Source organism: Phaenicophaeus curvirostris, chromosome 4 (assembly GCF_032191515.1).
Source record: "Phaenicophaeus curvirostris isolate KB17595 chromosome 4, BPBGC_Pcur_1.0, whole genome shotgun sequence".
In the NCBI taxonomy this organism is placed as follows: Eukaryota; Metazoa; Chordata; class Aves; order Cuculiformes; family Cuculidae; genus Phaenicophaeus; species Phaenicophaeus curvirostris.
In genome coordinates, this window is record NC_091395.1 from 53,640,932 (window position 1) to 53,658,568 (window position 17,637).

Here is a 17,637-nt window from a genome sequence, read left to right on the forward strand (position 1 = left end):
TTAGCATGAATATGTTCTTAAAGCACCCATATAAGTCAAGAAATACTTCTAACGTTAGCCGATCAAGAATTTCCTCTTCTTCCCAATTTCCAGACTTGTACTTGCAATGAACTACAAAGGAGACAACTGACAGTCTAAATATTCAATCAGGCTATCACAGAGGGCATTAATAACACAGTATCTGAAGTACTGTTATAGTGTGTGTATAGTTGCTAAGAAAAACAAAGGCAATATTTTGGAATGGAAGTAATACTGGCATTACTAATAAAATAGCAGAGAAAACAAAATACACTAGTAAAAGTATAAGCAATAGCGGGACAAAGTTGGTTAAAGGCCAGATACAACTTCAGGCCATCTCTGCAGGGTCCCATCGTGGCAGCTGAGAGGCTGGGTCTCCTCTGAAAGAGAGCTGAGAGCAAAAGTTGTTTTTTCCTGTATAGAAATCACCCTGGAGGAGCCCTTCTTTCTCTGCTGAGTGCATTATACCGATAACACTGGCCACAAGAGTTGTATCAGTATTAATAAGCAGTTAATGTATGGTCAGAAACATCAAGACTAGATCGTGTAGTCTTACTGGGTGTTTCTAAGGCCAAACTCTCCTGTTTTCCTAAGCAGGGTCACTAAGACTTACATCAAACCAACTTCAGCAGCCTCATTTCTAAGCACGTGCCTCCACATCTCAGCCTGGGGTCATTTGTGCCACACAGAGGGCTATCACTCTCCGTTATTCACCATCATCTTCTATGTTGTTATCATAAGCAGGCAGCATACGAGGCAGAGGGCGAGGTGCAGCTGGCAACAGAGCCCCGGGCCCCAGGGGCTCCTACCTGGGGGGATACTCCGCCGGCCGTGGCATCTACAGCAGGTACCATGAAGGCAAAGGAAAACAGCAGGAGAAAGGCTATGAGCTGGTACCCAACTTGGAGCTACCTACGGTCAATCCGGTGGCCATTAAGCCTGGTGCAGGTTAGTATGCTCAATGAGGGGAGGAAAGCAGAGGTCGTGGGCAAGCCCCTTCTCTGAGCCCTGTGTCAGGTGCACAGGCACCCCTCCAACCCACAGCTGTGGCAGTGGAGACAGCCCCAGGGCTGGGGCTTAGCGCTCCCCCGTAACAGATGCCTACTGGCCCAGGCCAGGCTTTCTGCAAACAACAGGGATGCAGCAGGGCAGGGGACATGAATGTCTAGGAGCAATTCAGACCAAAAGAAAAAGGGCTGAAGCTGTGCCCAACCCTCCTGCCCCCTTTTGCACCTCCCTGGGAAGAAGTAGATTTTCCTCTCCATCTAGTCATGTACGCTAGAGCGTGGTAATTAAGAGCAATCTTCCTCTATTTTAATTTCTTTGCTGCTAATTTCCCCCTGGGCAATTCCTGCCCCAACTTTCCACCTAGGTCAGGGGTCTCCCCTTCTCAGTTCTTGTGTCTCCAGTGCTATGAGGCTGGGAAAGGACTTGGGGCTTTTCCATTACAGGGAAGTCCCTGTATGGGGCGGGCTCCTCTGTCACTATCAGCAGCATGGGGAAGGAGTGATGCAGGGAGGCGTCTCATGGGCACACAGCAGCATGCAGAAGAGCTCTCAGCAGTGCTGGGTTGAAGGAAGCCAGCCCAAGGGCTGGGGCAGGGATCACCCCTTTCTGCCACACCCTCCGCTGAGTATCCAGCCCTTGCCATTTCCAGGTGAACAGAATGAAGGCTGAAGCCCTGCAATTCCTCAAAATCTTGTTTGGAGAGACCTTTATTTGGAAAAGCAGACTGAAGAAGAAAGTCCTTGCAGGTGATGGGGCCAAGCCCTCTTGCAGAAGTCCTCAGGTCTTCTCCACATTTCTCTCTCCAAGTAAATTGTTACTGCAGATCGTAAGTGGTGTTTAATAATAGAGCTGCAGATTGTTTCCCAAAACATGCTCCATACTATCCATGGAAACTACAGTTTGGATCTAATGAAGGTTGCAAAGAGTCCTTCAAAACAGCTGGATGAGACAGTGTGATTCAAAGTCTAGAGACAAATGAAGGCTGTTAAGATAAGAGCTGTTTCTAAAGGAAGATCAAGAGAAAACTACCCACTCATAATCAAAAAATATTACTGTTATGCATGTTTGTAAAGATACTTCAGGAATGCTAGGTATTACTAAAGGATGCTTGAAAAGTGGGCTTTGAAATGCATGCCTGTTAGTGGTATCGGTAATTCATTTGACTGCCAAACAAAAGCCTGAAGTCTAAATGTTTCTGTGCTTGAAGCATGCTGAGATTCAGATTTCTGTATCAGGTCTTCCCATCTTGTATGGTTCCAGCACAGCCTTTGAGAATGGAACTACCTGGTGTATTTTCCCCAGCCAGATCAGATGATGTAGTAAGACATACCATATGCAAGATATAACTCCGTTGGTAAAAAAAGTATGACTCTGCCAAGTTTCCTATCATTTAGGACAAGCTTAAAGCTCATTTCTTTGCAAATGGTTAGAAAACTCTTGAGAGGCACCTGTTACTGCTTTTGTGCTGAAAGTTACTGCAGAACGGAGCATGTGAGCTCTCTGCCTTTGCTTCAGTGAAAAATTATCCCTGTTATTTAAACCAATGATAAAACTGATTTGAGTTGGCTAGATGGACTTGGTGTAAAGTAGAACTAGAAAAGCTCATGGGTGGAGGTCTGTGCTTGAGGAAACTGTGGTAGTCCACTGGCAGTGGAAACATCTCTATCTGAAAGATATCTGATCAGATCCCTTATTGCAGTATCCAGGATCAAAATAAGAACACCACTTTCTGGCACCTGTCCTTCCCACAGGCAGAATTGCACACCTCCATACTGCAAGGTTTCATCCCAGTAAAAGAAACCTGTGTGCACATTTGGATTCATTTCTGACTGACTAGCTGCACCTTCCATAGATGCCAGCATCACTTCAGTTCTTCATTTATTAATTACTCTGTTTTCCTTGTGAATAACGTGCTCACAAGCTTAATGCACTATGAGGCAGTGATGGAAATCATAGCGTCATAGAATGGTTTAGATTGAAAGGGACCTTTAAAAATCATCTAGTCCAAGCACCCTGTCATGGGCAGGGACATCTTTCATTAGGTCAGGCTGCTTAAAGCCCCATCCAGCTTGAACATGAACACTTCCAGTGATAGGAAATCCACAACTTCTCTGGGCAATCTATTTCACTGTCTCATCACCCTCATCATATAGTCTTCCTTCCTTCTGTCCAATCTAAATCTACCCTCCTTCAGTTTAAAACTGCTACTCCTTGTCCTATTGCAGCAGGTCCTACTAGAAAATCTGTCCCCATCTGTCTTATAACCACTCTTTAAGTACCGAAAACCCGCAATAATATCATTCCAGAGTCTTATCTTCTCCAGGCTGAACAACCCCAACTCCTTCAGTCCATCCCTATGATCATTTTTGTGGCTCTCCTCTGGACCCACTCCAATAGATCCATGCCTTTCCTATGCTGAGGTCTCCAGAGCTGGATGCAGTACTCCAGATGGGGCCTCACCAGAGCGGCGTAGAGGAGCAGAATCACCTTCCTCAGTCAGCTGGCCATGCTTCTTTTAATGCAGCTTAGGATGGCTTTCTGGGCTGCAAGCATACATTGACAGCTCATGGCCAAGTATTGTGCTTATTGGGAATGTTCAGCAAAGCACATTTCTTCCATAAGAAGTGCTGCAAAGCTCCATTTTGGACCATGTACAAACTCTTTGTATCTGAACACCATCATTGTGACCACAGCGTTTTCCCTTTGTCTGAAAGGCTATAGGCCTAATTATTTTGTGTTGTCCAATTTTGACATGAGGAGGGATTGTCTAAAGAGCAGTTTCTTTTTTTTTTTGGTGTCATTAAATCGATTGATCCTGTAGCAGAGATAGGATTAAACATATTTAGCTAGATTAGTCCTGGGAAATGCATAATAGTACATGAGCTGATAGTTCACAGCGTTGGCCAAAGGACAGCACATGGACCGGACCAGTTGCTGTCTGCAGCTTCTGCCGTACAAATGATGCTTTTCTTTCCTGGAGCAGTTCTGCCTACGGCAGCTGCATGTCCCTTGGTCTCAACAAATGGAGCAAGGACACCACTGGGGCAGCATGTGCTCCCATCTATCCCTGTGCTCAGGGCACACTCGTGGCCAGGGGGAGGACAGTGGTAGTCATAAGGTGCTTTGCAAATCCAGGTCACAGCTCCCGGTCCCCAGCAGAGCTCTTCCACTGGGACAACCTTGCCAGGAACATGGGGGGAAACACTGTGCAGATCCAGTAGCACTGAACTCATCACTGTGCAGCAGCCACATTGCACCCACCTGTGGGGAGGGTAGAGATGCCCCACGTAACCCAGTAGGACATGAGGCAAGTGCAGGACTGCTGTGGCAGAGCTGGAACATCCAGGAGGGAGAGCTCTTTGAGATGACATCCTGGAAACCCACTCCCATCATACCTGATGTGTCTGGTCTCTCCTAGTGGCCATCCCTGCCATTGGTGCCCAGTACTCCATGTTTCAGGCCGCACCACCAGCCAAGATGATGGAAGATGGCAAAATACACACTGTTGAGCACATCATCAACCCTATAGCCGTCCAGCAGGACCCAGCTAGTGCAGCAGCTGCTGCAGCAGCTGCAGCTGCAGCTGTAATACCGGCTGTCTCAACGCCTCCCCCCTTCCAGGTGAGTTCAACACTTGTGTCCTGCTACCTGTACGTCCTGCTTCCCTTATGTCCTGCTCTGCATACCCAGGGTGGGGGTAAAGCCTGACCTCTTGCCCTGCTACCATTCAGGAGATGCTGTTGAGGCTGTTACGGTGACCAACAGCCCTGCAGTTTATCTGACAGGTCTTAGACATCTGCATTTTGTCCAGCTGCTCTCGCACTATGGGGGACCCAAATCTGGGAAGGAGGGAACAGACCCCCATGATGATGTAACTCTCATTCAACAGGGCATACACTGCCTACCCTCCCATTATTGCCTCCCCTTCTAGGCAGTTTTCAAGTCAGGGGTGGAAACAGGATATTACAGCATTTTAAGCACTTTGGTTGATCTTTTAATCTGATATTTTCCTCTCAGGCCCGCCCCATCACACCGGTGTACACCATGGCTCCCAACGTGCAGAGGATCCCCGCCGCTGGGATTTATGGGACAAGTTATGTGCCGTTTGCGGCACCTGCTGCAGCAACAGCAACGATAGCCACACTACAGAAGAACGCTGCAGCTGCTGCTGCCGCCGCTGCTGCTGCCTACGGGGGATACACTGGCTATATTCCCCCAGCATTCCCGGCCGCAACCATCCAGGTCCCCATCCACGATGTCTACCAGACATATTGAGACTATAGGCAGAGGAGGAAGGTGGAGAAACACACACTGAAGGAACACTTTACTATTTATGAAGAAAGAATCAGCTGCGAAAAAGTAAACAGTTGGGCTCAGTAAACTGATGCAGAAAGTGAAGCATGTCAGAAAAACGTGTTTGAAATATTTTCTACGCTTGAAGTTTTCACTAACTTTTTTTAGGCTATTTTTAAAATTTAACATGTCTGTATTCATACATTTCTAAAGGACCTCATTGCATCCAGCCCACTGCTGACATGCATTTATACGCATCCTAGTGGGGTTGCATAGGGTCTTTATTTTTTTTTTTATTAGCAGTTATATTTTCAATATATTTGTGGTATGAAGGTTATTTTTTAGTAACTTCTGCACTCCAGAGATGTCTATTTTGTAGTGCCTTTAATAATGTATCAACTATATATTAAAAAGCACACCTGAGCAGCTAGGGAAAGTTTTAGCAATATATTTTGAAGAATATATTCAATATTTAAAGAGTACATACCATAGATTTTTTTTTTTAAGAAAAAGAAAACAACACGTATCTTATTTAAAAAAATTATACTGGAAAGTGCAATTTGAAAAATGTGCAAGACCTCTGCATTTTTTTGTGCTGGCATTAATATAATATACAATCTGCTCATTCTTATTTGAAACCAGAAGTAACTAATATTGCCTGCTTGGGAGAAAAAGAAAAAAAAAAGAAGAGACTCCTCACACAAACCTCTTCACGGTGTGACCTGCAGGCTTACATTAAGTAAAGGAAAAGCTCTGGGTTTTCCTTAACAACTGGATTTTCTATTTATTGAAGCTACTCATAGTCGGAGCACGTGCAGAAAGGAGTAGCCAATGTTTTGCACGAGGTGTCTTGACTTAGATCTTCATCCAGTATAAAGCCTAAGCTCTTTTTCAATGCCTTTTATTTTATTCTTTGAAGTATATGTTGTAGTGACTGAGAATGTATGCTGTTGTCAGTGAGAGCAGGTGCGCTCTTGCCGAGAGGATAAGAAGCATTACGTGCCTATTGCTCCATCATGTTCCACGAGAAATTTCCAAGTCACTAGGGGTGGTAGTGGTACTGGAATTAATGAAACAGGGCTAGCCTGCCTCCCAGCCTCCCTCCCACACTTAATTCCCCTTTTCCACAACTGGAGTTTTACATGCACATCAGGGGTGGGAGCAATTAGACCTGATGATTTTAAGACATAGAGCTTGTAAATATCTTTTAATATACATTTTTAAAGTCATTTTATGTTGCAAATTTACATGGTATGTGGTTTGCCACAAAACAAAAACCTTTTATTGCGATGTTATAAAAAAGTTTGTTTTATTAAGAAGTAAATATATTATTGCAGTGTTTTGTGGCCTGTTTAAAGGCTTTTGTTTAGTAGTGCAGTGAATGTAAAATATAGTAAAATGGTAAAGAAATATCTTGCCCATATTATGAATTGCATCAGCCCTGCAAACATGCAAACACAGCTTTGGTGAAATGAGGTGCAAAGCAGGGAGCGAGTAAACAATGTTCTTTTTGTGGTACAAATACAACTAAAAGGGTTGCATGTAGAGCATACTTTGGTAACTGAACTACTCCAAGACCACATCCAGCTCAGTAAAGTGACCTTTAAATACACTTTTTCTTTTGCATCAAAATTGAGTGGTTGTTTTTTAGGTGCTCTTGCTCAGCCAACCCGACCTCTCCTTCGCTTTGTCAACCTATTAGCAAAAGCACTGGGAAGAGGTTAACCATTAGGTTGGACTCTGACCCTCTGTGCCTCTGCCCGGGAGACTTTTATTGCCCGTCCCTGCACTTCTGACAGTGCACCCAGACCTTAGCACCGAGCCCTCCTGCAAGGGAGTGATTTGGGCAAAGCCCCGAGGGGAAGACCCCAACAGGGAGGCCGGCACTGCCTCTTCCAGCCAAGGATTTGCACAGCTCAACACTAGGTGCTGATGTGGGTCCATGGGCTCTGCTCAACACCCCCAGGGTCAGGAAAAGGCAGGCTAGTGGCTTGGGACTCTGCTGTCCCCTTTTCAGCCCCCTGCCGAGGCTGACCTGCAGAGGAGGGACTGAAGAGTGATGGCTCCTTTCCCACCCATCCTCCCCTCACCAGCAAGATGAGGGTCCTACTGCTTGCAGAGGCACCAAAGAGAAAAAGGAGCCAATAAAAGCAAACCCGTAGGCATTCCAGGCCACCAGTAGGTGCTACCTATGCCGGGGCAGGAGCAGGTAGAACCTGGGGACGCAGGTAGGATGCAGGGACACAAGCAGCCAGGTTGTGCTGAGCCTCCCATCCATGCCTGTCTTTTATGCTTTCTTCTAAGCCATTTCATGTACACTACTACTGAGGTAAGCCTGATAACTTGAAATGTGAACATCTTTAGTTTAAGAACAAACTATTCAAAGATATATATATATATAAAAAAAAACAAAACAAAAAAAAAAACCAACCAACAAACTAGAACTAGTGTGCCTTATTCTCAAAAGAGCTGATGTTTTAGGTGCTTTATTGTATCTCTGTTCTCTGTACTGTTGGAAGCCTCTTTAGTTCTTGCTCCATTTACGGTACACTTCTAGAATGTAGTGAATAAAGCATTCTTTAAAAGTGGAGACTGTTATTTCATTGCAACATCCCACCATCACTCCATTGAGTGGGTGGGTTTAGCCAGTCTATCGAGGTTGTGCTCCCCTCTCATCTGGGGAGAGGGTGTTTGGGGCAGGAGGAGAGTGGGGTGCTGCAGCCGGCATCCCCACAGGCTCCTGCAAGGATGGGAGCTGTACTGTCCCATCACCTGCAGAGGACCATGCCCTTCCCAGCAGGCATATGAAGCATCTCTCTGTTTTTCCAGCATCTCCTCAATAAGACTAGATGTCTTTTCACATCCAGTTTAGAGTCAGTGCCTGGATGTGATGGACCTGAAGCTGGTGTATCTTCATGGTTTCCATCCACCCAGCACACAAAACCCTTGTAGCTCTGTTGCACGTCCTCGCTGCACGGCAGAAGCACTGTCGACTGGCACATTGTTCTCTTCTCACCATGCTCCACTCTGCAAAAGCACAGAAAGCTAAGCGTACTTATTGGCAGTATTTGCAGTCCTCCAGAGTCTCTAGCTGTTACCTTAGTGTAAGCTCACTCAGAGAAAATTTGCTGCAAATACCAAGTCTGTGGAGAAGAGCAGTGTGAAGGAGCAGAGGTATAAACTAAGGCAGAGCAGAAAGAAGGTGTTGGTCACCAAGGCAAGGATCAGCGCTAGTGAATAATCTGCAAGAGAAGGAGACCAGAATAAATGTTCCATAAGCTCCTATGTCCCTTATAAGAAAGCAAAAGTGTCTACAACTTCCTACCTCTAGCACCATTCCTCATCATTAGGACAAAACACTTCATGCCAATATGCCTTGGGTTTCCCAAAGGATACAAATTATGGGAGGTTTCACTAATCTGTTTTTTGTACAAGGAAATGGAAAAAAAAAATGCATTTTTAATTTTTATTGTAGGATTTGGGATGGGCAGAGAGTTATCTAATTTTGCCTGTTTTCCCTCTATAAACATTGCTGGTTTGGTTTCGGAGTCTGTGTGTCCCAGCAATTATTTCCATTACCAAGTCAGTCTATCTTGCTCAGGGAATGGATAATCAATATGATGCTAAAAGCAGCTTTCAAGGAAATACAGCCACATTAGGGCTTCACCTGCCAGACAACTCAAGTCACACATGAAGACTAATGTCCTCCTGCAATTCATTGCTGACCTTTCCACTCACTAGAGGTCCACCTATGTTCACTTGGATGAGAAAGAAACCATCAGCAAGCCACAGCCCTTTACAGGTGTTCAGAGGAGAGGCATGCCCTTCAGGAAAAAAAAAAAAAAAAAAGCAATCATTTCCAAATGAAATTTCTACAGTGAAAGGTGTTTCTGGCTTTTTCCTCTTTCCTTTTACCCAGGCAACCCAAGGTTAAAATGAATCTATGCAGCTTTTTCTAAACAGATACTTTACAAGATATTTTTTTTTCCCAGATTGCTGGTTTCTGACTTCAGTTCTGTAAGATTTTAATTAATGATTAACCCATCATAAGGTTGAAATATGCAAGTCATTCTCGGGATATTAACATAAACAATGCCAGAGAAACGCAATTGTGCTTTCAAGATGACCTTCCTGCCTTGGGAATGTCAGGAGCTCTGCTGAGGCCTTGGGCACTGTGACAACTCAACACACTGCCAAGTCGATCCCATTCCCTTTCTGAACATCTTTCTTGATGATCTTGAAGAATGGATGTGCATTTTTCTGGCTGGTATAGCCAAAAACAGACTAATTTTTTCAGGAAATATCACCTGTTAACACAGATGTGATACAGCTACTATGTAAACAGATCAACAAGAAACTCAATTGGATTAACACCACTCTGATATTGCCACATCTCATTTATATAAGCACAAGAACTCAAAGTATATGCAAAATGCATTTTTTATACATATGAAAAGGTATGTGCAGTGTCCCTTCTCCTTCGTGTCTGGTGTTGCACTGCTAATGTCCCTGATCTGGCTGAGTCCTGAGCACATACTGAGCCCTCTGCTCCCCATATACCTGTCAGCCACAAAGCTGACCCATCATGCTGATCTGTAAAATAAACAAAGTCTGGATCTACCCCATAACAGAAGAAATTACCGCTCCAGTGTGTCAATCAAATGGTGAATCATGCTACGCTGAGCTTCAGGCCAAGTCCTGCCTGGTAACAGAAGAATCAGAGAGATGCTGCAGGAAGAAGATGCAAGTTAGGGAATAAAAAAAGGCAGATTTGGGGCACCAAGTCCTTACCTCCCAGCACAAAGGCAGGCTGCACCATGCAGTTATGGTTGTTCAAGATGCCGATGAGCAAAGAGACTATGGAAATTTAAAAAAATTATGCACTGTAGAAGTACTTCCATGGAAAGTATTTCCTGTCAAGCTGTTGAATTAGATTTGATTTTCTTTCCTTCAGCCAGAAGGCAAGGACTGGAGTTCAGTGGTTTCCTAATCAAAGAAGACAGAAGCACTGTCTCACAACCCTCACTCAGACAAAACTGCACATCCTGCATGTGGCAGGTGAGCAGTCAAGGACCATGTCTTCATCTGAAAATTTTCTGGGGAATAATGCTCACATGAGCTCAGGCTCATCCCATGTGCACCAAATGACCATGTCTTCCCAACATGGTGACAGGCATCTTCATCTAAACAGGCTGTGCCAGGCAATGCTCTGCCCATGGCAGGTCCCGGGGCTTTGCCTCCATTGGCATGGGACTTGCTGTAGTCTCCTTCCCTTGGGCATTTACAGTGGCAAGATCACAAACTCCGTTTGGGATGTGGGTTTGTGCTCACCCTGACTGTTCCTTCAGTTCTGTGTGCAGCTGGGCTGTAGGGTGGTCACTACTCTGAAGCCACGGCATATTTCATGGTCTGGTTGCCTGTGGTTGTAGTTATACTTTGGGGCACAATATGCTTTTGTTCTTTTTTACTATTATTTTCACCTCTTTCCAAACACATACATGTAATCTTTGCCAGGCAAGCTGCACTTTGAGCCTGTCCTTGCTTGTTTTTGCAATGTCACAGAAGATCTGCATTGGCTCAGCCACTGCCTGCGATCCATGTGCTGCTGGGAAGCAGGAAGCTACACGTAAGCCAGAAGATCTTACTGAAGCATGAAAAAGAACCCTGCAAACAGCCTACACAAGCCCCAGGAGTGACCTCAAGCTAACCAACACAGAGATGCACTTAAATCGGTCAGAGACAAACCAGCCTACGCTTGGAGCCATTACTTTGTTCCAAAGCTTTGAAGCAATAACTACAAGGAGCAATTCTCACTCCTGCAACAAATGTGTAGGATACGGATCAAGGTGTCTTGCAGTCACTCAACAGGGCATCCAACTACAAGAGATTACTTATTAAACTTGTTATGTATGCAGTGGTTGTACACAGGATTTCTTAGTTTCTCTAGTCTCTAACTGTCTCTCACAGGAGGGCTTACTAGCCACATGGAAAAGCTAAGGATTCCCTCAAGACTGTGCTTTGCTCCAGGCAGGCAGATTCCTTTGCTCACTGGCCTTTGTGCAGGATGCAGAGGAACACAATCCTAGTCAGTAACTGCAACACTGGCATCCAAGTAGCACCATGGAGGTATTTGTTATCCTGCAATCCTATGAGCAGCAACAAGGCAGTTGCTGAGAGTGGCAGAGTGCTCAGGAGGGCCCTGGCAGACAAAATGTTTGGAAACACGAACAGGTCAATCAAGGACATATCTAAGCACAAAAATGCCTGATCACCTTACTCTTAAGCATAATGTAAGCAGCAGTCCAGGCTTCCCCTCCACTGTCACCAGCTTTAAGTATTGTTTAAACTCTTCCAAAAGACAGACTGTCCACCCCTGTATCCACACTATGGAGTGATACAGCCTGAGAGGGCTGTGGAGCACTTTGTGCTCCATACAGACGTACCTCCTTCCTGTGGTGTCCTCGCAAAGCTGTTGTCCATTCCCTGACTCCAACGGTGTTGTGGCAGGCCCTGGAACACATCCAAACACATCTCATGTTGCAGATGAGACCCAAAAAGTATGATGTTAAGTACAGCAGGCTTGGCATGCATGTCAAAAAGAAAAGATGGGAAAGAGCGTTATGTCTGACTTGGACCCACAGCCTGACTTGTGAGATGTTTGATGATGTACTGGTGGAGATGTACCTGGGGAAAACACTGCAGACATCATCCAGGCAGACTGGGAAACTGTGATGGTAGGGTAGCATCTGAGGTCCCAGCCTGTGGGAAAGCTGGTCAGACGACAGGCGTCAGCCTGTGGCAGGAAATAAATTGATTTTTGTCCTTAATTTGGATGGACGTTTTCCCCACTGGAGGTCCCCTCATGAAGTTGTGCAGAGCAGATCTCCCCCACTGATGCGGCTGGCCACTTACCCAGTCAATGGGTAAGTTAGGGGGGACTTACCCACCTCACTTTTTGTGGATGTTGCCTAACTTACCCAGTCAATGGGTAAGTTAGGCAACATCCACAAAAAGCAGAAGAAAAAAAATCCATATCTGTCTTGTGTGCTTTTCTGTCTTGCACAGTGAGAAGGGCAGTGGTGCTAGTGCATTGGCTACACATCTCTCTTTCTTCCTAGCAGCTCTGAAGGAAGATGCACAGAGAGGCTGATGTGGCTTCTGCTGCTAAGTACCAAATTCACCTTTTAGCCAGCCTTCCCCAGAGTACACACAGAGGAAGAGAGCGGGCTGGAAATGGAAACAAGAATTGATCCCCCCTCCCTGTGCCTGCTGTCACACAGATGGTGAGGACAGTAAGCAGAGCTGACCTCAGTGAGACCTCCCACTCCATCTCAACTGGGACTTTTTTCTCAGGATCCTTCAAAACCAAAATAAATGGAAGAAATAATTCTGTCAGTCTGTTTGGGTCCAACAGCTCATTACACTTCTGCCAGGAGATATACTGAATATGACATGCAGCAAAGAAAAGCTGATCCTCTCCAAGAGACAGAAATAGCCAAAACCATATGGAAAGTGACTGAAAACGAAATCATGGTTTTGTATTCAATTTTGAACTGAAAGGGATGCTTTTTAAATGGCTCTCATGCTGAGCAGTCCTATAACAGCAAGGTGTTCACTATCATCGCACCAACAGGACTAGAGACTTAGCTACCGTAGCTACCAAAGGTGCAATATTAAGTGCCCCTCAGCTTAGAAAAAAGGTTTCTTCTTCCCCATAGGTAGTATTGGAGGCTCACTGAGAACTTGTCACTTGCTTTTCCTAAAACCAGACAGTGTCCATATTCTAATGAGTTATGTGTTTTTCCTGTTGTTTCACTCTTTACTCACATGAAGCAGAAGATTTCAGCAGGGCACAGACCTCAGGCTGGTTCCCAGATAGGGTTGAATTTCATCCATGAATAAGTACTTCAGCTTAAGATTTACTGGTAATAAAGACTTCTGCTGAGTAAGGTATCAGCATACTTTCAGTATTCACAAGCATTGCAACAGCCCAGAAGCAGTGAATGGGCACTCACCAGGTGTGAGGGTCAGCTCCAGCCAGACCTCCAAAGCAGTGAAAAGCCGGAAGCTGCTTTGAGCTCAAACAACATGAGCTTGCTGTTCAGAGGAAAATAAATCATGTAAACCTGCTATAATTTGTAGTTGGGAAGAAAAATCGTGTCCTGTTTTGCACTGTGCTGTCTCGGAGTCTGAAACTTCTTCATGCCTATCACCCCTTACTCAGGAGGTAAATTCCCAAACGTCAATCCCCGCCTGACAATCTCCTCCATAGAGTTGGCTCGTAAGTTTTCACCATTCTCAGCCACTTCACCTTTGCCTGAGTCCCCAGCCCGGCTCCAAGGGGTGCAAGAACCCCAAAACCACAGGGAACTGTTGTGATTTGCATGAGAAGCTATGTGCTGCATGAGGGTCTTCTCCTGAGCTCACGTAGCATTTCTTAATTTCACCAGGGTGACTGAGACCTGGACTGTGTCCCTGCAGTGAGCGTGGGGTTTTTTGAGACACTCTTTGATTGTTTTGTCATAAGTGAATTTGTCCCACATTTTGGCTTTTGTATGAGTTCTCTTTAGGCTGTTCCTTTTGGGGCTGGGACTACAACAGCACTGAGGTTTTAAAGGATTAGATTTAAGAATAATAAGCACTGTTTTAAATTTATAAAAAAAAAATCCACTCCCTAAGAAAGCAAACTTCCTTGTCTTTCTGTGGCGTCTTTGTGAGCGATAGGAGGGGAGGGAGAATACGGAAATGTACAGCACTTGGCACTGGGTACACCTCAAACTCGTTTTTCAACATTTTACAACCAGCTCTGGCCATGTGACCTACGTGGAAAGATAAACTGAGACATTTAATCTTTTTTTTTTTAAAAAAAAAAACTACAAGGAAGTGAATTTTATGTAGTTGTGATCATTGCATTACAGTAAATGATTTGCCCACAAGGAAAAAATAAAAAAAGTGTGGTTTAACATAGAGACAGCTGGGACAGGACAGCCATTCATGACCCTTCTGTAGCTTGAAAACTCAGTGAGCTTTACTGTTTCTCCCAGGCTGTGGCATTTAGGGACATGTCAGCTCACTGCAGATCAGGACTGCCCACCATTTGCTTCTGCAGCCAACTGTTCTTCGAGTTAAAGCAGCAGCAATTGCCCACGTGTAAGTTGATAGGAGGTTATTTAACATCATATCACTCTGGAAAGCAGCAGGCTTTAAAATTTCTGCTTCACCTCCAAAATACCATCAGCTTTTGAAATGAAAACCGAGTGCCTAACGAGCTGGGTGTTCCAGTGTCCTGGTATAGGGAAGGTACAGGGCCACCACCGCCTCAGACCAGGAACACGGTCCAACCATTTTATAGACAGGGTGAGCCGCCTCCCTGACACAGAGAGGCCAGAGTGAACTTAGCACCTTCACCCCACCGGAGCATCCCCAGGGACCACAGCTTGTCCCTGGGGACTGGCATGTAGCCCTGCCACGACAAGGCCAGCCCACACATTTTTAGTGTACCAGGTCATAAGCAGAGGAGCAATCCTGATGAGGTGATGATTAGTCATCATTGAGAGCTAAGATTAGGACACAGGCTGGGAAAATGTTAACAAAATGGAAGATGTGCAAGAAACTTTGCAGGCTGTGCCTGTGAGTCGCCCCCAGTGTGGTCAGCCCTGCCCATGAGGGTACACACCACAATTTTCCTGTTAGCACAGAGAATCACCCCACAAACGACTGACGGGTGCGATAACAGTTGCCAGAGTGCTGGTCACCAGAGGTTGTCTTCTCCAGCAGTAAGGGCAGCATGCCCACTGATTTCTGAGAACTGTGGCTTCTTGCTTTTGTTTTTTAATGTGTAGCTGCACTCCCACTTGCTAACACATACCAGTATTTTCTTTAGGGTAACATTATTCTGACTATTTAAACAACTTTTTGCTACAGTCTGCTTGATTCGGGACCCAATGAAACCTTGGTCTAAGCAAGATAACAGCTAAATTTGAAAGTACTTCTGTAAAGATACTGCTGCTGTCCCGTGGGATATGCCAGCTGTGCATTCACACAGGCTAAGCAGGGTGTCTTGTTTCAGGCACTATGAAAGCTTGACAGGCACATTTCCAGATCAGGCTGGCTCAGCTTTGAGCAGCCCAGAGCAAAAGTAGGCAAGCCACACACTCCAAGCACCCATGGATGAACACCACCACGAACATTTTGATAGGAATGGTTGGACTCGATGTTCCAGTGGGTCTTTTCCAACCTGGTGATTCTATGATTCTATGACCTTCAGAGAACCATGGCTGTGAGCCATGGTGCTGGTTCCCGCAGCCCCTGCCAGCCAGGATGGGCTGAAGGGGAGGAGCAAGGACTTGTGTTTAACCAGACTCAGCTTCCTGACACAGTTTGCCACGTCCCCACATGAACCATTGCACTGGCACAGGGAGGAGGCAGAGAGGAAGTCCATGCAGACCAAGGGAGCTACCCAGGAGCAGCTTAGCATCTGCTCCCATCTCAGCTTGCCTCCATCCTCGGCATGATGACAAGGGCACAGTGGCAAGACTGTGTGAAAAACACGCAGCAAGCAGTGCTCTGAGCTCAAATGAGCAATGTGGAAGCGCCACCTGCGGAACAGAAAACATCTTGAATATAAAATTCAGCCATGTCACTTCTTACAACTGCACCGTGACTTTTCCTGTGAGGCTGCTGACATGTGGCCCAAATATTTCCCACTACGAGCCATTTTAATTAACTGGTAGACCAGCTTTCTTTCCATTTATTCTTGTAAGGTTTTCCCCAAAGATAATTCTTGGGCCCAGCAAAGCCCCACGCTCCTTGCCAGCTGCCCAGCTCTTTCCCGAGGTGCCTGATCCACCAGCCTTTGCTCATCTGCTCTCCCACCTCTCTTCTGATGCTTGTGTAGTGGCATTGCACATCTCCTCAAGGCTTAGGAAAGACTGCAGGGCCACAGCAAGCACCACCAGCAAGGAGAGGATTGAGCACCAATAGCTCTTTCTCATGTCAGGGCAGCAAATAAAATTCCTCTGCCCCTTTTCCTTCCTCGGAAAGCTCCAGCACTTTCCCCAGTGCTGCCCTCTTGGCTTCCATTTGCCATAATCTCAGGATCCTACTGATGGCAGTGCTCCCACGGACACTGCAATCATCCCCTGAATCTTCAAGAGGCTTGACCACAGTTAGCTCCAGCAATGCATTTTCAGGTTTGCAAATGGGGAAAGCTGCAGGGAGAGCTGACCTGGCCATTGTGAACCACAGAGGTTACATTGCCTTTAGAAACAGAATGGACAAATAAAACAAAGAAAGTTGAAAGGTGTACAAGTTTCCTGTGGCATCGCTCTTCTGTGTGTCAAATCCAGGTCGGATTTGACTAGTGTAGCTCAGACTTCACTTGCACAGAGATATTTTCTTCTCATTTTACCATGAACATGGAAAATTCCTGACAAGAAACATTTTAAAATTTGACTTTGACAAAACTTAGGAACATCCTGAAATGCCTGCATAAAATGAGTGATTGCATACAATAAATATGCAAAACTCAATGACTCTGGATATTTCAAGACAAGTCTTTAATAAAAGACTATTAAAACATCCTGACACCATACACTGTGCTGGGGAAAAAAAAGAAAAAATGCTTGCCAGGAAGATATGTCACAATAGGCTTCTGATAGTTCATTACAAACTTAAAAACATTATTGTAAATTATGCTTGACAAGCTTTCCTAGAGCCCCTCTGTATTTTCCCATTGTTGATTCATCTCACTAGCAGACTGCTTAAAAAAAATAATTAATCGCTACCTGTCTATTTCTTAATTGGGTCAATCCATAAGCCCAAAAGGTTTAAATCCCATTGTGAAGGGGGGGGGGCATATGTACTCATTATCTGACAAAACTGTATCTATGTGCATTCTAGAATGTTTTTTCTTGGAGTCTGACTTTATGATACTAGTGTGATAGGCAGGATGATTTCATAGGGTCCGACGGGGCTTAGAGGTTTCAGGTCTTCTTCTCTGCAAGTTTTCCACCTCTGTTGTGTTTGACATGAAAGCAGGACAAAAGGCCCAGCACGTAAGTGCACATGGAAACACACACCTCCCGAGACAAAAGATGAAAGCTGCTCTTTTAATGAAACCAGAAGAGGGAAGAAATAAAGTGAAGGTAAAGTGCGTAAACCTGCAAGAGGTCAATAAGGGAAACAAAGGGCAGCTTTATGCAAGCAACTGTTTCACTCCAGAAATGGCAAGGCTGGCTAAGGCACGGCTGCCGGCATTTTTAATATAGAAATTAAGTGTAATTAGGGCTTTGCTTGTACCAAGAAGATAATGGCAAC

General features: G+C 45.2%; 2 protein-coding genes across 6 annotated transcripts in view; one reads left to right on the top strand and one right to left on the bottom strand.

The window, feature by feature from the left end:
- Positions 1 to 6,821, top strand: part of RBM47 (RNA binding motif protein 47) — a 74,660-nt gene extending 67,839 nt beyond the window's left edge. For 4 of the 5 annotated variants that reach the window (XM_069856146.1, XM_069856150.1, XM_069856151.1 and 1 more), the window contains exons 3-5: positions 760 to 966; positions 4,445 to 4,647; positions 5,044 to 6,821. In XM_069856146.1, the coding sequence (XP_069712247.1) occupies positions 760 to 966; positions 4,445 to 4,647; positions 5,044 to 5,301 (668 nt within the window). In that variant the 3' untranslated portion in view covers positions 5,302 to 6,821. The remainder of the gene's footprint in view (positions 1 to 759; positions 967 to 4,444; positions 4,648 to 5,043) is intronic. The other variant, XM_069856147.1, reaches the window with a different exon arrangement.
- Positions 1 to 17,637, bottom strand: part of N4BP2 (NEDD4 binding protein 2) — a 310,347-nt gene that overhangs the window by 172,871 nt on the left and 119,839 nt on the right. The gene's annotated exons all lie outside the window — the stretch shown is intronic.